The following is a 20948-nucleotide window of genomic DNA, read 5'->3' as shown; positions in this document are numbered from 1 at the left end:
GGGCGGCTTTTGCAACACCTTCCTTTGCAGGATTGGCAATGACATGGTCCTTGTGGTGGCTTCCGTAGAGTCTTGCAGCCTGGTATTCCAGCAGTCTGCCATGGCAATCTTACAGCGGTACTGTCTTCCCGAAACCAGGAGCCTAGGAATTGAATTAAGATGGACTTGGTTTTAATTTTTTAAAATGTTTTTTTCTTATCTATGCCTTGTGTTACTAACATAGGCACTGTGGTATGGCGACTTAAACACTTCATACTGTATTTCTTTTGTAAGAGGTACATGTGACAATAAATGACTGTTCTATTCTACTCTACAGTTAGAACATTCAAAATAAGTTTTGACAGGTACATGAACAGGAGAGGTTAAGAGGGATATGGGCCAAATGAAGGCATGTGTGACACTAGCTAGTTTGGGAAACCTGGTCAGTATGGACGAGTTGGACTGAATTGACTGTTTCCATGCTGTATGACTCTATGACTCTACACTCGGCTTTACACAATGGTGTCAGAATTGAAATACTATGTCATGAAAGATGACTGACATTACTGAAATTTCATAGTGTGGAAGGGTAAGAGAGATTGGGAAGGGAGTCATCCAAACAATGTAACCTACTTTCAATGTAACGCTAACCCTTCAATTAATCCCTAGGATCCCAATAGAGACAGGTGGTACTTTTCCAGCTCCTGATTCAGAATCACTGTCTGCAGTAAAATAATATTGTTCATGTTCATACAAACCTGGATTTATTTATTCTCGTTCATGAGCAATATCATAATAAAATATAATTTTAATTTAATTTTAAACTTAATTTTAATCACCTTAGTTACATCTGTATTTATTCCAAGTGATGCAAATGAACCAGCCCATCTCTTTTTTCCTGTACAGAATGCTGTCTCCAAAGGAATAGTTTTGTATTTGGTTAGTAGCGAAAGATTTTTTTTTACAATGAGCTCCATGGAGAAAAAGTGAAACCGTGCAGTTTTTCTTGCGGCCTCCCCACCCACCATAATGTGTGAGGCAGTTCAGCAGATTGGGGTGAGCAGGAAGGCAGGGACAAGGGCACTTGTCCTATTGCAAGGATCCCCCACCTTCAGCAGGCTCTGTAATACACAGCCGATAGTAGGGTTGGCTGATTGATAACAATAACTGGTAACTGAAAATACAATGAAAGAGGGGAATGATTTTGTTGGAGCTGTATCTGATAGGCTGAAAGGCCCCATAAAGAAGGTGTAAAACTGCCAGTATTCTAGCATTGTGTTTCCCTTGATTGCGGTGCTTTTATCCGTCACCACTACTGATATATGGCACAGGATAAAGGTTTGAGGTAGTTTGCTGCCACGTATACTCCTTTGATTATGCTAAATCTAGGACTTATATCATTATCAGTGAAAGAGGAGTAAGTTCTGATAAGTCTAAAAAAGACCTCTTATTTTGGTTAACAAGGTGGCATATTGCATGATGGCAATATGTAGTTTAAATTGCTAGTCAGGTATAGTTACTAAGGACATTTGGAGCTTGACAGAAGAATACATATTCTCCCTATGAAGCCAAATGTTGAACTCCTTATCTCCATCTAAAAACTGTGTGACATCAACAAATTGGGTGGAGCTAATGAAACTTTAATATTGAAGTTTCATTATAAGAGAACAAAGAACAAAAAAAATTTACAGCCCAGGAACAGGCCCTTTGGTCCTCCAAGCCTGAGCCGATCCAAATCTACTGTCTAAACCTGTCGGTCAATTCCTAAGCATCTGTATCCCTCTGCTCCCCATCTACTCATGCATCTGTCCAGACGCATCTTAAATGAATCTACCATGCCTGCCTCTACCACCTCTGCTGGCAATGCAGTCCAGATGCCCACTTACCGCGTGTATCCCCCTTAAACTTTCCACCTCTCACCTTGAAAGCATGACCTCTCGTTATTGAACCCTTCACCCTGGGAAAAAGCTTGTCTCTATCCACCCTGTCTATACCCTTCATGATTTTGTAAACCTCAATCAGGTCCCCCCTCAATCTCCTTTTTTCTAATGAAAATAAACCTAACCTACTCAACCTCTCTGCATAGCTAGCACCTTCCATACCAGGCAACATCCTCATAAACCTTCTCTGCGCCCTCTCCAAAGTGTCCATACCCTTTTGGTAATGTGGCGACCAGAACTGTACACAGTATTCTAAATGCGGCAGAACCTGTCTTGTACAATTTTAACATGACTTGCCAGCTCTAATACTAAATACCCTGTCCGATGAAGGCAAGCATACTATATGCCTTCTTGCCCACTCTATTCACCTGTGATTAGATTAGATTACTTACAGTGTGGAAACAGGTCCTTCGGCCCAACAAGTCCACAACGACCTGCCTAAGTGCAACCCACCCATTCCCCTACATTTACCCCTTTACCTAACACTACGGGCAATTTAGCATGGCCAATTCACCTAACCTGCACATTTTTGGACTGTGGGAGGAAACCAGAGCACCCAGAGGAAACCCACGCAGACACAGGGAGAAAGTGCAAACTCCACACAGACCTAAGGTGGGAATTGAACCCAGTTCTCTGGTGCTGTGAGGCAACAGTGCTAACCACTGAGCCACCGTGCTGCCCATCAGCCCATGTGCAGCAACCTTCAAGGTACAATGAACCTGCACTCCCAGATCTCTCTGCCATCAACTTTTCCCAAGGCTCTTCCATTCATTGTATAATTCACTCTAGAATTAGACTTGCCTAAATGCATCACCTCACATTTGTCTGGATTGAAAGCCATCTGCCACTTTTCCGCCCAACTTTATAGTCTATCTACATCCTCCTGTGTTCTCTGACAGTCCCTTATGCTTTCTGCTACTCCACCAATCTTTGTGTCATCTGTAAACTTGCTGACCATACCAACAGTGTCCTCTTCCAGATCATTTATGTATATCACAAACAACAGTGGCCCAACACTGACCCCTGTGGACCACTAGTCACCTTTCTCCATTTTGAGAAATTCCTTTCAACTACTACTCTCTGTCTCCTGTTGCTCAACCAGTTATTTATCCACCTAGCTAGAACACCCTGCACACCCTGTGACTTCACTTTCTCCATTAGACTACAATGGGGAACCTTATCAAACGCCTTACTAAAGTCCATGTATATGACATAGACAGCCCTTCCTTCATCTAACAACTTGGTCACTTCCTTGAAGAACTCTATCAAGTTGGTAAGGCACGATCTCCCCCGCACAAAACCATGTTGCCCATCACCAATAAGCTCATTCCTTTCCAAATATAAATAGATCCTATCTCTTAGTACCCTCTCCAGCAACTTCCCCACTACTGATGTCAGGCTCACTGGTCTGTAGTTACTCGGAATATCCCTACTCCCTTCTTGTACAAGGGGACAACATGAGCAACCTTCCAGTCCTCCGGCACCTCACCTGTATTTAGGGATGCCACAGAGATATCTGTCAGGGCCCCAGCTATTTCCTCTCTCACCTCCCTCAGCAACCTGGGATAGATTCCATCCCGTCCTGGGGATTTGTCCACCTTAATAACCTCTAGCATACCCAACATATCTTTCCTACTTGCCAAACTAATCAAACTTCTATCTTTAATCTCAAGATTCATCATGTTCATCTCCTCAGTGAACACTGATGCAAAGTAATCATTCAGAATCTCACCCATTCTCTCAGGTTCGGCACACAGCCTTCCTTCATTATCTTTTAGTGGACCAATCCTTTCTCTAATTACCCTCTTGCTTCTTATATAAAAATAAAATGCTTTGGGATTTTCCTTAATTCTGCTAACTAAAGCTATTTCATGACCCCTTTTAGCCTGCTTGATTCCTTGTTTAAGACTTGTCCTACTCTTCTGATATTCCTCCAGGGCCCGTTCTGTTCTTAGCTGCCTAGACTACGTACACTTCCCTTTTCCTCTTAGCTCATCGTACAATTTCTCCTGTCATCCACGATTCACGAATCTTGCCCTTCCTATCCTTGCCCTTCAATGAGTCATGCCTATCCTGCAATGCTGTCAACCTATCTTCGAAAGCCTCCCACATCTCAAATGTGGACCTCCCTTCAAATAGCTGTGTCCAATGCACCTTTCCCAGCTCCTGCCTAATTTTGATATAATTGGCCTTGGCCCAGTTTAGTACTCTTCCCTTAGAACCATTCTCTTCTTTATCTACGAGTATTATAAAACTTACAGAATTGTGGTCACTGTTCCCAAAGAAATCCCCCACTGCAACTTCTACCACTTGTCCTGGCTCGTTCCCCAGTACCAGGTCCAGTATGGCCCCTTCCCTTGTCAGACTATTGACATACTGCTCTAGAAAACTCTCCTGGACGCTTTGTACAAATTCTACTACATCCAGACTCTGACGCTAAGTGTATCCCAGTCAATGTTGGGAAAATTAAAATCTCCCATCACCACTACTCTATTGCCTTTACATCTATTCATAATCTGTTTACCTATTTGTTCTTCTATCTCACGCTCACTGTTGGGAGGTCTATAATACAGCCCCAACAATGTAACCGCACCCTTCTTATTTCTCAGCTCCACCCATAATGCCTCACTAGCCAAGACCACCATTGTGTCCTTCTTTAGCACAGCCGTGATATCGGCCCTGATCAGCAATGCAACTCCACCCCCTCTTTTACTTCCCTCCCGGCCCTGTCAGAAATATCTATATCCTGGAACATTCAGTCGCCAATCATCATGCCCTTCCTACAACCAAGTCTCTGTGATGGCAATAATATCATGTTCCCAGGCACCGCTCCAAGCCCTAAGTTCATCTGCCTTACACGCTATACTCCTTGCATTAAAATAGATGCATTTCAGGCCACCAGTTCTTTTGCGCTCACCTGCTCTCTGCCTATTCTTCCCTTTATTAGTGCTATCTTCATAATTCTTACCGTCTCCAGTCTCCACCTCGCTGCCTACTTTTTTTCTCTTCTGGTTCCCAGTCCCCTCCACATTAGTTTAAAACCTCTCCAACAGTAGAAACTCCCTCAATGACATCGGTTCCGGACTGGTTCAGATGTAGACCATCCCTTTTGTAATAGTCCCAACTTCCTCAGCACCGGTCCCAATGTCCAACAAATCTGAATCCCTCCCTCCTACATCATCTCTCAAGCCACATGTTCATCCTGCCTATATTCTTCATTTCTACACTGGCTAGCACATGGCACTGGTAGTAATCCCGAGGTTACTACCTTTGAGGTCCTCTCCTTTAACTTCTCACCAAGCTCCCAGAATTCTTCTTTCAGGACCTCATCTCGCTTTCTACTTATATCGTTGGTGCCTATATGCACCAAGACAACTGGCTGTTCACCCTCCCTCTTTAGAATGCTCTGCAGCCGATCAGTGACATCCCTGATCCGAGCACTTGGGAGGCAACATACCTGGAAATCCCGTTTTCAGCCACAGAACCGCATATCTACTCCCATCACAATAGAATCCCCTATGACTGTGACCCTACGAGTCTTTTACCCGCCCTTCTGAACAGCAGTGCCATGATCTTGACAACTGCTGCCCTCCCCTGGTGAGCCATCTCCCCCAACAGTATCTAAAATGGTATACCTGTTTTGGAGGGAGATGACTGCACGGGACACCTGCACTGCCTTCCTACTCTTTTTCTGTCTATATGTAACATCTCCCACTAATAATAATAATAGTAATAGAAATTTATTGTCACTAATGCTTTTTTAATGGTTTTCATTTGTATTTTTTATTATTTTTCCCATAACTATGTCATTTTGTATTAGACATGTATATTATTATTTTACTTTTACAGCTACTTCACCTTCCCTGATTTCACAAATGCAGGTGGTCTGATTATTTCAAAAGTTTTCCCAGAACATATTATTTTCTGATTTGTAAGGATTGTTGTTCTCCTGCGTAAGGACTATTGACCCTGGTTTATATCTGTAGAATATTTCTCTGCCTTTATCTCTTTAATGCCACTTGCAGATGATGTTGTTTCTTGTAGACAATTATAGGTCAATTTCCTTATCTGAAGAATCGTTAATCTCTTGAATTGCCTTTGCATAGGAAATCTTCTCTGCTAACTCAGATTGTTATCTCATAGTATTATCTGGGGAACGTTTGTACTCATGAATGTCCATCATAGAAGATGGATGCTCTGTTGACCATGTGTTAACATTGTGGACAATGTGAGGCAGCACTCTTATGCTAACTTCCTAGCATGCATCATCCTGGATGCTTAGACAAGAACTTTTGTTCTGTTTGGCCATATTCTGTATCTGAAGGCACTGGTCTGGTTCACATGGAGTTGAATAGAACCCAACTCCCTCAATTTGTTGATCAAGTTGGATATCTTCTGTTGCACTCTGTTGTTGATTGATGACGTAAATAGAATTTTCCAGACTTCAATCATATTACTGCAGATGACTGCCAATTCAACAGATTCTTTGTTACTGGCATTAACATTTCAGTTTGGAAAGCAGAGGATTGGATGTTTCTATTAGTCCAGTAAAGTTTGTGACTTCCTCTGTGTGCACAATGCTAAAGAGTGCTCTTATGCCAATATAAGTAATCTCAGTGAATTATTTCATCTGTTTGGGTCCTACCATGAGACAAAGAAACCTAATTAAGTATTCTTCCAGTTGCCCCTTAACTAGATGATCAATAATGATTTGTTCATGGACCAATTATTCTCTGGGAGGTGATCAATCTCCTCCAAATTACCTGATGAGGTTGCCAGTGACATGTGTGCAAACTCAGAAATGAAATTTTTGATTGGGTACAATATATACATTTTCATTTCTCTTCTATGCATTGTATTTTGATGTAATCTGTATAACGTCTATGTTCTTGACAGTTAATCAAGTGTATATTCCACAACTATTCCAGATATAGTCTCATCTCCATAGCTATTAATTATGTTTTTTTAGCCATAGTATCTTAATCTGATTCAACAGTAACAACATAAAATTAATTGATTACTAATTGATATAAATATGTTCTGTGTGTTCTGGTTCATCTAGATCTGCAGGTTCTGCTAGGAATACCTCCAAATGGACATGCTTAATCTAATGCACGTATCTTTAATTATGGTGTTAGGTGTTGCAGAGATTTGAACTTTTCTCATGCCTGATCGCCAATGTTTCTGCCATTCTGAAACTTCATCTTAATTTTTCGTGTCTCTTGAAAATGACCTACAGCTTTGCAAATGTGTCATTCTTAGGTCATAGTAGGCATTGTTATCCCACAGTGCTGATACAGGTTCTTAATATCTAGTGCTTTCCTGATGAAGGGCTTTTGCCCGAAACGTCGATTTCGAAGCTACTTGGATGCTGCCTGAACTGCTGTGCTCTTCCAGCACCACTAATCCAGAATCTGGTTTCCAGCATCTACAGTCATTGTTTTTACCGAGTCCTTTTCTATGTTGGTTTGAATGTCCATATTTTACAAAGTGAATAAACTCTGTTGTTCTCCTGAGCTCGGAATGATATTCTCCTCTCAGGATCAGTCTGTGAATCCTTTGGGCTTTGCTTCCAGCATGATCTGAATAACTTCATGCTTCATGTATTCTTTGGACTGAAGGAAATCTGACAATCTCCATCAATAGTTCCAACAATACTTCTATCTTCTATGAGCTTTTATCTGAATCCCATACTCACAGTTTTCCACTGATCTTGGAGGTGAGTGATGACATTGTCATTGGGTTCCCTTGAAAGTTGCTTTTTCAAGAATTGTCATTGTTCTCAAATAGAAGTTTTTTTTATCAATGTAGCATCCTGTTTTTACCTCTTCAAAAGTATCTGTACTCTCTTTTAATATTTTGAGAATTAATAATACCACCCACAGTGAGACCCGCTGAACACAATGCTGAATTCACTTGATGAACTTCAGACATTGTTTTCAATTTTGAAGCCATTCCATATCTTGGGAAAAGTCTTTTTCCAGGAAATCCAATCTTGTGTTCTATATGGTTCATCTCTGACCTGCAATCTTTGAGGAAGTATTATGTCACTTTCCATTTCTTCTCAATGTGCTTATTAATTATTAGAACCGTGACACCATTTTAACCTGTATCATTTCCATGCTGCATTTAATCTGCTGTTCTTTAAGCTTATATTCTTGTATTCATCAATGTTGTTCTAAACTGAATTACTGCAGAGCTTGCAAGGCTCTCTGTGATGTTTTCTTTGTTTGCTTGTGCTTTTAAATTCTAAATTTTTATGATATTGTATAAAATTGTTCAGTAAAGCTTTAAGTTGTGTTACTAGTTGTTCTGTAGTGATCAAGTGTTTTCAAGGTTCAAAATTCTGTTTCTTTGTAATACTGTGCCTCCATTCTGCTGAAGGATTTCCACCTTTTTTTTGGGTCTTCTCACCTTTTTGTGATCAAGGTGGTAGCTTCCCACCTTGCTCAGATTCTGTAGCTAAAATGGAATTACCCTCTCTCTCCTGAGAAAAATCAATAGATCCCTGCCTTTTCCAGTTTTCCACTTTCTTCTACACAAATTTTAAAATAAAGTTATCTAACTGCATCCTTTATAAAGCTTTCCCTTGAAATTTCAGTTTAATTACGGAGTCCCATCCTCTGTAAATCTTGGTAAGACTCTTCCACTAGATTTATGTTTGGAGATGCCGGTGTTGGACTGGGGTGTACAAAGTTAAAAATCACACAACACCAGGTTATAGTCCAACAGGTTTATTTGGAAGCACTAGATTTCGGAGCATTGCTCCTTCATCAGGTGGTTGTGGAGTATAAGATCATAAGACACAGAATTTATAGCAAAAGTGTGATGCGATTGAAATTATATATTGAAAAAGACCTGGATTGTTCGTTAAGTCTCTCATCTTTTAGAATGACCATGTTGGTTTTAGTTCTTTCATATGTAAATTGCAAAACGTTTTTAGAAGTTACATTCTCAAGTGAACTTAAACAACTGGTGTCATATTGTCCCAGATAGTGTATTTAAGGCGTGAGCTGCTCTGTGTGAGACTGTCTGTGCCACATTGGTTAGACTGATTCTAATCTAAAAAACGGATTTACAGAATCTTACATAGATTAATGCAGTTTTTGAGCAAAGTAAAATGTAATTCTGCAAGTTATTAGATTTAAAAATGGTTAGAAACTTTACACCTAAAGCCATCTCTTGCTCCTGATAAAACCTCCTTTGCTAAGGCTTCAGTTTCTTCCTTACGTGTTTTTTCCATTCTGCTCTATTTTGTTCTGTTTTGTTCTTTTTTTGTCCTTTTCCGTCTTTTCCTAGCCTACCCTCTTTTCACTGCAATGTTTAAGAGCTTCTTGATGAAGGGAAACTGAGATTGCTCTGTTGTTGCTTCTATTGCTGTTGCACTCTCTTGATAGTTGTGATTCAGCTTTAAATTGATTATCTGTGTCTTTGAAACATAGAAACTAGGAACAGGAGTGGACCATTCAGCTCTTCAACCTTACTCTGCATTAATTCCATATTTCCGCTTTTGGCTCACCCTGCCTATAAAATCTAAATATTTATTTAACTGTTTCTTGAATATATTTAGTGACTTGGCCTCTACAGCCTTCTGTGGTAGAGAATTCCACAGCTTCACTATCCTTTGAGTGAAGTTATTTTTCCTCATCTCAGTCCCAAATCCTACCCTGTATCCTGAGACTGTGTTCCCTTATTCTAGATGCTCTAACCGGGGGGGGAAAAAAACTCTTCATCTAGCCTGTCAAGCCCTGTTAGAACTTGATATTTCAGTCAGATTTCCACTCATCCTTCTAAGCAGTAGTATATATAGGCCCAGTTGAACCAACCTCTCCTTATAGGACAGTCCTGTGATTACCGCTATTAGCCTAGTGAACCTTAGCTGCACTCTTCTATATCCTTTGGTACAGAGACCAAAAGCAGTAAACCTCTGCTTAACAAATTCTTGCTTTTAAAATGCTAAATGTGCTTTGTTTCATGAAATTGTTCTCACTAGTTTGGAACTTTCTCCTCAAGGTGAATTTGAATCCACACTGCTGTTACCATGTGGTGTTTACCCTGACTGCTGCTGTTGGCAAGTTGTATCTGCCACCTCAACCAAGTGCAAGTGTTGTTTCAAGTGACTCAATCCTCATTTGTCTATATTATTCTGGGGTCTGTCTAATTATCAGTGTTGAGGATAGACCACTGGTGAATCCTTAGTTAATGAGATGGTTGATTCCATAACAAATAGTAACAAGTACAGGTTACATTACTAGACAGGTATATTTATTAAGGAGACTTGGGAGCACTGCAGAACGCATCTGTTCACAATGAAGTGTAGAATGTCTTGTCTCCATCCAAAAACTATGTTTGACATCATAAAATTGGGTGGAACTAATACAACTTGAACATGAATTTTTTTCAGAACTATGCCCTAATACATCAAGTCTCCCTGGCCATTGATAAAGTAATAACCGCTGTGGATTAGACTATTACCTGACCACTAATTGACCAATTAATGGCCTCAATAATCTCAAGGTAGGATGTGCCTGCCGACAACTTCTACACACCTCATTCCCTGTTAAATTTTGAACAGATTAGCGTGGGGGGGTATGCACTAGGAAGTTCTACTGGATTTTATTTGCTGTCACACATCCATAATCACCAGCAGGGGAATGCCATATATTCTTTAGTAATACCAGTTATTGGTACACTCAGAATACAATCAGTGTCATGGTCAGAAATAGCAGATAGGAAAGGCTGAACTGCATACACAAATAAAATGGCACTCCATTAACGATTCATTTACACGAGACATATAATATATAATGATCGTGTATTACAACATGTCTGTGCTAACAAGCATTCAAGTCTCACCATAAATAAACATTAAACCAAGTTGTTAGCTTAACTCTAATTGTCTTTTCAGTTTTCAATTTTTACAGTTCTTTCTCATGTTTTCTACAGGTCAGTATTCTAACAACTCTGGAGAGGCGTTTCGATCTACATAGTACCGAACTAGGAGTAATTGCAAGCAGCTTTGAGATTGGAAACCTCATGATAATTTTATTGGTGAGCTACTTTGGTGGCAAAGGACATCGACCACGCCTGATAGGGTGTGGTGGGATCATAATGGCCATTGGTTCTTTGTTTTGTGCACTGCCAGAGTTTCTAAGTCATCAGTATCAATATAAGCAGGTGGATACTTCAGCGTTGAAGGACACCTGCATGGCAAACCTTTCATTGGAAGAACAACAATTGGCAAAGGAGAAAAATCTCAAGACGTGTGCAGAAACAGAAACAACAAACATGATGTATGTGTTGGTTATTGTGGCTCAGGTTATCATTGGGGCTGGTGCAACCCCAATTCAACCACTTGGTGTCTCCTACATTGATGACCATGTTCGAAAGAGAGATTCATCACTTTATATAGGTAAGTACTTTCTTTGTCATTCTCATTTTCACTGAAGAATGTTTATTGTTATCAGCTTATTTTGTACTTGGATATGTACAGTACATATTTAATGTGTTGAGGCAATGGCTACATGTAACTTAGCTGATATGTCATTTACCTACCTTGTGTATGGATAGTGGTTAGAAACACGGTATAGCTGACATACACTTAAGTCGATCCAGACTGAATTTATTCAAAGGCAAGACCTCGCTATTCTTTCTGTGGGTCTAAAGGAAAAAGCTGACTTCATCATAGTCAGGAGAAAGTGAGGACTGCAGATACTGGAGATCAGAGCTGAAAATGTGTTGCTGGAATGTGTTGAAAATGTGCTGTTTACAGCGCCTGACCTGCTGCGCTTTTCCAGCAACACACTTTCAGCATTCATCATAGTCAGAGCTATTTTATACTGGAAGTTTTTGATATTCTAACAAAAACGCTGTTACTTATTTTGAATTCCATTAAAGTTGCAGGATTATGCTAGCAAATAAATGGCAGTAGCTTGAAGGAGACAAGGAATTGAAGTATTTTCACTTGTAGGCATCAGAACTAGGACATAAGAAACAGACTGAAAAAAGAGACACCCTTTTTCCAGCATGAGAGATGGTACTGATTGGTTGGATCATCACTGACATAGAGATGCAACGAGAAAGTTCATTGTCAGTCTTAATTGTCAGACCAGGCAGGTTGATATCTGACTCATCACTGCATTGTCAAGGCGCTGTAGCAGAGTTTGGCTGGCTCAGTGACCTTTTTTTCTGAAAAAGGTGCAACATTTGCACAAATTCCATTGCATAAAACAGTATTTATGTATGTAGCTTTGAGCACACATAAATGCGTCGCACTGCAAACCTGGCTGGCATTTAAAATTGGCTTGTGATGTAACTCTTGGTGCAGTCCGGGTGATTTAATAAATGATTTCCAATAGCAGGAACATTGTACTTAATGAGAGTTCCAAATTCATAACTACAGGACTTGCCAGTTTTCATGACCATCAGTTATGCTTCAGAGGTGCTTGTTAGACTTGCACATGAATGGTAATCTGCCTGGTGATATATGTGATAGGGTCCAACCTCATGGGTCATCAGTTGAGAAGTCAAAAAATCGATTCTTAACTACTACCTACTGAAAACTTATGTTCACCAGTCAATGGACACACTGGGATTCCTCCAATCCTATAAGATCATTCTTATTGCCTACATAGTGCCCTAGCCACCTGTTCAGCTGAATGAGATAGGATATATCAAAATTGTCTGATATAATAATGGATACACAGCACAAACCATCACTTGCTGCATACATCAAACTCATGAAAGTGCCCTTGTCCACCACTTCTGATCCTGAGTGGTGTCTAGTCTACCTTAGTTTGTCCTGGAAGGGCAAGGTGTCTAAACTTTTAGAACAGTAGGTGAAGCTAGCTGTCTCACACTGCCACTTTGCAGTAAATGCATGGCTGGTTTTCTGCACTATCAGGATGTTGCTAAGCCAAAAACATATTTATCTTACCACACAAATGAATAATGTGATATACGAGTTTCAGTGCCAGTGTGATGCCAGGTATTTAGACTGGCAGACCATATCAAACAACATTCACCGCAGGTAATATGCTGCTCGTGCTCAACCAATCTGCTTGTAAGCCTCAGAAAGGTATATCCACCTTTAGATATGATTCTGCTTTTGGAAAAAGTCAAGACTATGCTAACAGTTCACCAGAAACCAATTTTAAATCATCAGTCAGGCCCACAGTGTGATACATTTGCCTGTGTTTAAAACTCTGTGCATAAAATATTCAGGTCCCTGTTTTATGTAGGCAAAAGGAATTTATACAAATTTCCATCTTTTACTGGGAAAAAAGGTAATTGAGACAGCCAACCTCTGTTGCACAGCCATGGCAACTCTTTGACCAATCAAAATCTTGCTTCCTGGTATGAGCATTGAGTTTGACCATTAATTGTTCTTGCTGCATCTCAATGTTAATGATGGCCCAACCAATCAGCCCCCTCTTCTCATATTGTACAACAAGGTGTCGAAGTCTGTCTCTTATGTCCCAGTTCTGATCAATGTAGATGAACAGCTTCAACTTCTAGTCCTCTTTAATCAAATCTTAAACTGTATTATCGAGTGTTTACTTAAATAGCAGTTTCACAAATTAGAGCTGCTGAAAGATCTCAGGAAGGAAATGATGCTTATCTGTGCAGAGAATGTGGTTTGTTTTGGTTTGAAAGAAGTGGTGTTAAAAAAAAGGAATGCGCAGGTAGCTGAACAGATGGCCTCAGTTTTAAAAACAAAATGTTGATGAGATTCTTAATTGTAGATTGTGAGGAAAGGATGGAGTATGTGAGGGTGGAAATCTAGGAGACATGTCCAATGGATTATTGTGAAGAGAAATATTCAATTAGTAAAGGTACTTATGGTTAATTGTGGGCACTTACTGTCAGAACATGCATAATCACCTTGCATTACTAGAAAGGTGCATGAAGAAGTAGAAGTTTGACAGTAGGGGTCCTAGTTTCAAGATTGTCAGCAAGACAGCTAGGAATGAGATGTGGAGAAACTTCTTTACTCAAAGGATTGTTAATACTCTATTAGCAGTGCATTGCCTGGAAAAGTGTTGGAGGTGGATTCCATATAATGTTTCAAAAGATAACTGAATATATATTTAAAAGTGATGAATTCAGATAGGGCTGGAGAATGAGACTAGCTGGGTAGATCTTTCAGGAGCTAGTACAGAAACGATGGATTGAATAGCTTCCTTCTGTACTGTAAAATTGTATGATTCAATAGTCTTCTTTTACTCAGTTACAATGCTTTTCATGAAAGACAAATTTTCTTGTGGAAAATAATCATGCCTTTTAAAAATAACTGTTCATCATCTGTTAGTAACCAGTATAAAGCTTTTCTCAGTTGAGGTCAAAACCAGTACAAACAAATGCTTTTCAATTTCCACTGCTTCTGGTGTTTCAAAGGGACAGTACTTCTGAAGCGTTTAATGAGAAGAAATGCATGGCATTATGTTTTTGAAACTTAGGTCAGATATTGCAAATTTTCTCAATCTGCAGTCCACCCCACCACAAATTATCATCACTTCTCGTAAAGCTTTAATGGAAAACATTTTCACCATTAAATGACAAGCAATTAGCATTTCTACTTAAAATAGTTAATGTTTAATTATAAGAGAATTTAACATTTTCCCTCGACTTTTAATGGCAATACATATGCTGAATTATGCCATTGTCAACGTTTTGTTACCATTGACCTGAAACTGAACTGGACTTGTTGTGTACATGCTGTAAGTACAAGTGAGGTGCTGCATTTTGAAAAGGCAAATCACAGAAGGACTTATACACTTAATGGTAAGGTCCTGGGGAGTGTTGCTGAACAAAGAGACCTTGGACTGCAGGTTCATAGTTCCTTAAAAAAGGAGTTGCAGGTAGATAGGACAGTGAAGAAGGCATCTGGTATGCTTGCCCTAATTGGTCAGCCCATTGAGTATAGGTGTTAGGAGGTCATGCTGAGGCTATACAGGACATTAATTCAGCCACTTTTGGAATACTGTGTGCAGTTGTGGTCTCCCTGCTACAGGTAGGATGTTGGAAACTTGAAAGCGTTCAGAAAGGATTTACAAGGATGTTGCAAGGGTTGGAAAGTTAGAGCTGAAGGGAGAGACTAAATAGGCTGGGGCTATTTTCTCTGGAGTGTTGGAGGCTGAGGATTATAGATTATAGATTAATGTGGATTATAAGATCTTGAGGGCCGTGGATAGGGTAAATAGACAAGGTCTTTTCTCTGGTATGTGACAGTACAAAACTAGAGGGCATAAGTTTGGAATGAGAGGGGAAAGATTTAAGAGAGACCCAAGGGGCAATTATTTCACTCAGTGTGGTGTATGGAATGAGCTGCCAGAGGACGTGGTGGAGGCTGGTACAATTACAACATTTAAAAGGCATCTGGATGGGCATATGAATAGGGAGGGTTTAGAGGGATAGGACCAAATGCTGGCAAATGAGAGTAAAGTTATCGAGGATATCTGGTCAGCATGAACAAAATGGACTGAAGGGTCTGTTTCTATGCTGTACAACTCTGACTCTATGACTAAGAGCAGGTTAGAGTCCTATAATTCTGAGATTAAAAACTTTTGTCCTGACTTCCTAAAGCCTGTGCACCATCTACAAGATACAAATCAAGAATGTGATAACATGGAATATGATCTTTATGCTATCTATAACATGCACTCCACAAACTCATCAAGGCCCCTATGACCGTACCTGCCAAACCCAAACCTCTACCACCCAGTAAGACAATGATAGCAGACACTAAGAATGCCAACTGCAGCAAATTTCCCTCCAGGCCATATGCCAGCTGAATTTGAAACTAAATCTCCATTCTTTCACTATCACTTGATCAAAATACTTTAACTCTCTTCCTAATAACATTTTGAGAGTCCCTATACCAGATCGACTGCAACAGTTTAAAAGGTTTGAACCATCATTGTCTCGAGGGCAATTAGAGATGGGAAATAGATCTGGCTTAGTCAGTGATACCCATATATCAAAGAATTTAAACAATTATTTACGCAAGTTTAAACGCTATCATTTTCAGATAATTAAAAACAAAATGCATTTTGAGTTGGGACAAATGACATGAATCTGTGACCTGTTCATATATCATACATCAAAACCACATCCTTAATTTTAAACTCTTCTTCAGGGTTGTAATTGCAGTTTGGAAAGTCACATTTATTATCCAACCCTTGTTGCCTAAGAAGATATTAGTGAAATCTCACCTTCAACTAATGTTGTCCTTGTATTTATAGTGCTCCCACAATGTGGTTAGGTGAGTAATTCTAGATTTTGAATCCAACAAGAGTGAGGAAAAGACATCAATTGCCAAGAATGTTTGAGTAGGGCCTGAATCACAAGATTATGCGCAGTAACTCACAAACAGCAAAGTGATAACCTGATTTGTATGATGTTGACTGACAGATAAATATTCACCAAGGCATCAGGAATAAAACCACAGCTCTTCTTTAACATAAGTCAATGAGACTTTTTCCTTGTGAAGGGTAGACCGAACCTGTGTTGAATGATTCATTCAAAAGACAACTCCTCTGAAAGGACAGCACACTCTTGGTAATATGCTGGAGTGCCAACTTTTATTTTTGTCCACAACAGTGGGGAGTAGCACTTGCATCTAGTGCCTTTGAGAGCCAGAGGCAAGTGTGAATAAGCAAGTTACCAGCTGAACTACAAGTTTGAGGCAGTTTATTTTCTATTTAATGTCAGATGGCTTGGAGTTTAAAAATATTGCCAGAAGGAAGCTTGATATATTTCAATTGTGTCTCCTGTTATTAAACTTGTTTTGGAGAGATTGGATATTGAATCCAATAGAAGAGCAACAAACAAATTGATTGGTCTTGATGATAAAAATAGAAAACAGAAGACTTGCATTTATTTAGCACTTTTTTCTGATCTAAAACATCTTATGTTTTGTTTGTACTTTTCTAAATGGCTAGTACCTATTACATCACCCTCCTTTTGATTCACATCTTATTAGAATCATTAATTCCCTGACTCTGCCTTAATTTTAATTGGCCATCAGTTACTGATTAAACACAAAGTTCAACTTTTTAATCTTTATGTGCAGTAAAGTTTTTATGTGCAATAAATATGCCCAAAGAGTTTGGTTGCAGTAGGAGTTTTAGAGTCATAGAGATATACAGCAAGGAAACAGACCCTTTGTTCCAACTCATCCATGCTGACCAAATATCAGGATGATAAACAGATAACAGATCAGCTGGGAATAGTGTCAGGTTTGACAGAATGAAATAATGCTGGGTTCTCTCTATTTCTCCAGTCGGTGGGTGAGATCCCTCCATGTTATGTAAATTCCATCCACCAACATTGCTTTTTTCTCCATAAATGTTGACTGACCTGCAGTATTTTCTGTTTTCATTTTGGATTTCCAGCATTTGCAGGACAAACACAGCAACTCAATGGTTAATACTTTAAGAATGTTTACAGCCTTAATCAGACTTAAGTCTGTTATCAAGATTTTAACTTGTGCAGTTAATTAATGTTTACCTCCGCAAGTACTAATTCATTAATTGCTTGTTTAAGCACAACTTCAATGTTTCATTATCCATTGAAATTGAAGTCAGTTTATTGCAATTATCATTTTCTGAAGCTTCTTAATTTGTAATATTGCTATAAAATTGAATTTTTTTTTGCAAATTTTCAACAGATTTTACCCTGTGAATTTTGCAATCAAGTTACAAATTGAAATGTAATCTTATTTTTATTTAAATACAACCCACTGACACATTACTAGATTTTTATGACTAGATTTTCATTGTTTCAATCCCAACCTGTACATGAATTATGTTTATCAATTTTGGCAGCTGCATTCCTGTCTAGTGTGCTTTACTCACCCACTTCATAAAGTTATATCTTCCTTCACTGCCATCTTTTTAGAATCAGCAGAAAAAACTTAAATAAAATTTCGAGAAGAAATGTCAATGACTGAGAGAAAGATATGTGTGGCGTAAATTGTAACACATTGCAATTATAGAGTCATAGAGATGTACAGCATGGAAACAGACCCTTCAGTCCAACCCGTCCATGCCGACCAGATATCCCAACCCAATCTAGTCTCACCTGCCAGCACCTAGCCCATATCCCTCCAAACCCTTCCTATTCATATACCCATCCAAATGCCTCTTAAATGTTGCAATTATACCAGCCTCCACCACATCTTCTGGCAGCTCATTCCATACATGTACCACCCTCTGTGTGAAAAAGTTGCCTCTTAGGTCTCTTTTACATCTTTCGCCTCTCACCCTAAACCTATGCTCTCTAGTTCTGGACTCCCCGACCCTAGGAAAAAGACTTTGTCTATTAATCCTATCCATGCCCCTCATAATTTTGTAAACCTCTATAAGGTCACCCCTCAGCCTCCGATGCTCCAGGGAAAACAGCCCCAGCCTGTTCGGCCTCTCCCTGTAGCTCAGATCCTCCAACCCTGGCAACATCCTTGTAGATCTTTTCTGAACCCTTTCAAGATTCACAACATCTTTCCGTTAGGAAGGAGACCAGAATTGCATGCAATATTCCAACGGTGGCCTAACCAATGTCCTGTACAGCTGCAACATGACCTCCCAACTCCTATACTCAATACTCTGACCAATAAAGGAAAGCATAGAACATAGAACATAGAACAATACAGCACAGAACAGGCCCTTCGGCCCACGATATTGTGACGAACATTTGTCCTAGCCTAAGCACCTATTCATGTACCTATCCAATTGCTGCTTAAAGGTCACCTATGATTCTGACCCTGCCACTCCCACAGACAGTGCATTCCATGCCCCCACCACTCTCTGGGTAAAGAACCTACCCCTGACATCCCCCCTATACCTTCTACCCTTCACCTTAAATTTATGTCCCCTTGTAACACTCTGTTGTACCCGGGGAAAAAGTCTCTGACTGTCTATTCTATCTATTCCCCTGATCATCTTATAAACCTCTATCAAGTCACCCCTCATCCTTCGCCGTTCCAATGAGGAAAGGCCTAGCACTCTCAACCTATCCTCGTATGACCTATTCTCCATTCCAGGCAACATCTTGGTAAATCTCCTCTGCACCCTCTCCAAAGCTTCCACATCTTTCCTAAAATGAGGTGACCAGAACTGCACACAGTACTCCAAATGTGGCCTTACCAAGGTTCTATACAGCTGCAACATCACCTCACGACTCTTGAATTCAATCCCTCTGCTAATGAATGCTAATACACCATAGGCCTTCTTACAAGCTCTATCAACCTAAGTGGCAACTTTCAAAGAGCTATGAACATAGACCCCAAGATCCCTCTGCTCCTCCACCTTACTAAGAACCCTACCGTTAACCCTGTATTCCACATTCTTATTTGTCCTTCCAAAATGGACAACCTCACACTTGACAGGGTTGAACTCCATCTGCCACTCCTCAGCCCAGCTCTGCATCATATCTAAGTCCCTTTGCAGCTGACAACAGCCCTCCTCACTATCCACAACTCCACCAATCTTCGTATCGTCTGCAAATTTACTGACCCACCCTTTGACTCCCTCTTCCAAGTCATTAATAAACATTACAAACAGCAGAGGACCCAGAACTGATCCCTGCGGAACTCCACTTGTAACTGGGCTCCAGGCTGAATATTTACCATCTACCACCACTCTCTGACTTCGACCGGTTAGCCAGTTCTCTATCCAACTGGCTAAATTTCCCACTTTCCCATGCCTCCTGACTTTCCGCATATGCCTACCACAGGGAACCTTATCAAATGCCTTACTAAAATCCATGTACACTACATCCACTGCTCTACCCTCATCCACATGCTTGGTCACCTCCTTAAAGAATTCAATAAGACTTGTAAGGCAAAACCTACCCCTCACAAATCCATGCTGGCTGTCCCTAATCAAGCAGTGTCTTTCCAGATACTCATAAATCCTATCCCTCAGTACCCTTTCCATTACTTTGCCTACCACCGAAGTAAGACTAACTGGCCTGTAATTCCCGGGGTTATCCCTATTCCCTTTTTTGAACATGGGCACAACATTCGCCACTCTCCAGTCCCCTGGTACCACCCCCGTTGACAGTGAAGACGAAAAGATCATTGCCAACGGCTCTGAAATTTCCTCTCTTGCTTCCCACATAATCCTAGGATATATCCCATCAGGCCTGGGGGACTTGTCTATCCTCAAGTTGTTCAAAACGCCCAACACATCTTCCTTTCTAACAAGTATCTCCTCTACCTTACCAGTCCATTTCATACTCTCCTCTTCAACAATACGGCCCCTCTCACTTGTAAATACTGAAGAAAAGTACTCATTCAAGACCTCTCCTATCTCTTCCGACTCAATACAAAGTCTCCCACTACTGTCCTTGATCGGACCTACCCTCGTTCTCGTCATTCTCATGTTTCTCACATACGCATAAAAGGCCTTGGGGTTATCCTTGATCCTACCCACCAAAGATTTTTCATGCCCTCTCTTAGCTCTCCTAATCCCTTTCTTCAGGTCCCTCCTGGCTATCCTGTATTCCTCCAAAGCTCTGTCTGAACCTTGTTTCCTCAACCTTATGTAAGCCTCCTTCTTTCTCTTTACAAGACATTCAACCTCCCTCGTCAACCAATGTTCCCTCACACGACCATCTCTTTCCTGCCTGACAGGTACATACATATCAAGGACACGTCGTATCTGTTCCTTGAAAAAGTTCCACATTTCAACGACATCCTTCCCTGACAGCCTATGCTCCCAACTTATGCTCCTCAGATCTTGTCTTGCAGCATCATATTTACCCATCCCCCAATTGTAAAACCTACCCTGTTGCACGCACCTATCTCTCTCCATAACCAAGGTGAAAGTCACAGAATTGTGGTCACCATCACCAAAATGCTCACCCACTAACAAGCCCATCACTTGTCCCGGTTCGTTACCAAGTACCAAATCCAATATGGCCTCCCCTCTGGTCGGACAATCTACATATTGAGTTAGAAAAGCTTCCTGGACACACTGCACAAACACCGCCCCGTCCAATCTACTTGATCTAAAGAGCTTCCGATCA

General features: G+C 40.3%; 1 protein-coding gene across 1 annotated transcript in view; it reads left to right on the top strand.

Annotated features, from left to right (window-relative positions):
• The window catches only part of LOC140484852 (solute carrier organic anion transporter family member 3A1-like), a 314802-nt gene that overhangs the window by 23446 nt on the left and 270408 nt on the right, over positions 1 to 20948 (top strand). Inside the window, exon 3 of the mRNA XM_072583601.1 lies at positions 10866 to 11331. Within this exon, the coding sequence (XP_072439702.1) occupies positions 10866 to 11331 (466 nt within the window). The remainder of the gene's footprint in view (positions 1 to 10865; positions 11332 to 20948) is intronic.

Source organism: Chiloscyllium punctatum, chromosome 2 (genome assembly GCF_047496795.1).
Source record: "Chiloscyllium punctatum isolate Juve2018m chromosome 2, sChiPun1.3, whole genome shotgun sequence".
Classification (NCBI taxonomy): Eukaryota; Metazoa; Chordata; class Chondrichthyes; order Orectolobiformes; family Hemiscylliidae; genus Chiloscyllium; species Chiloscyllium punctatum.
This window is presented reverse-complemented; position numbering and strand designations above follow the sequence as displayed.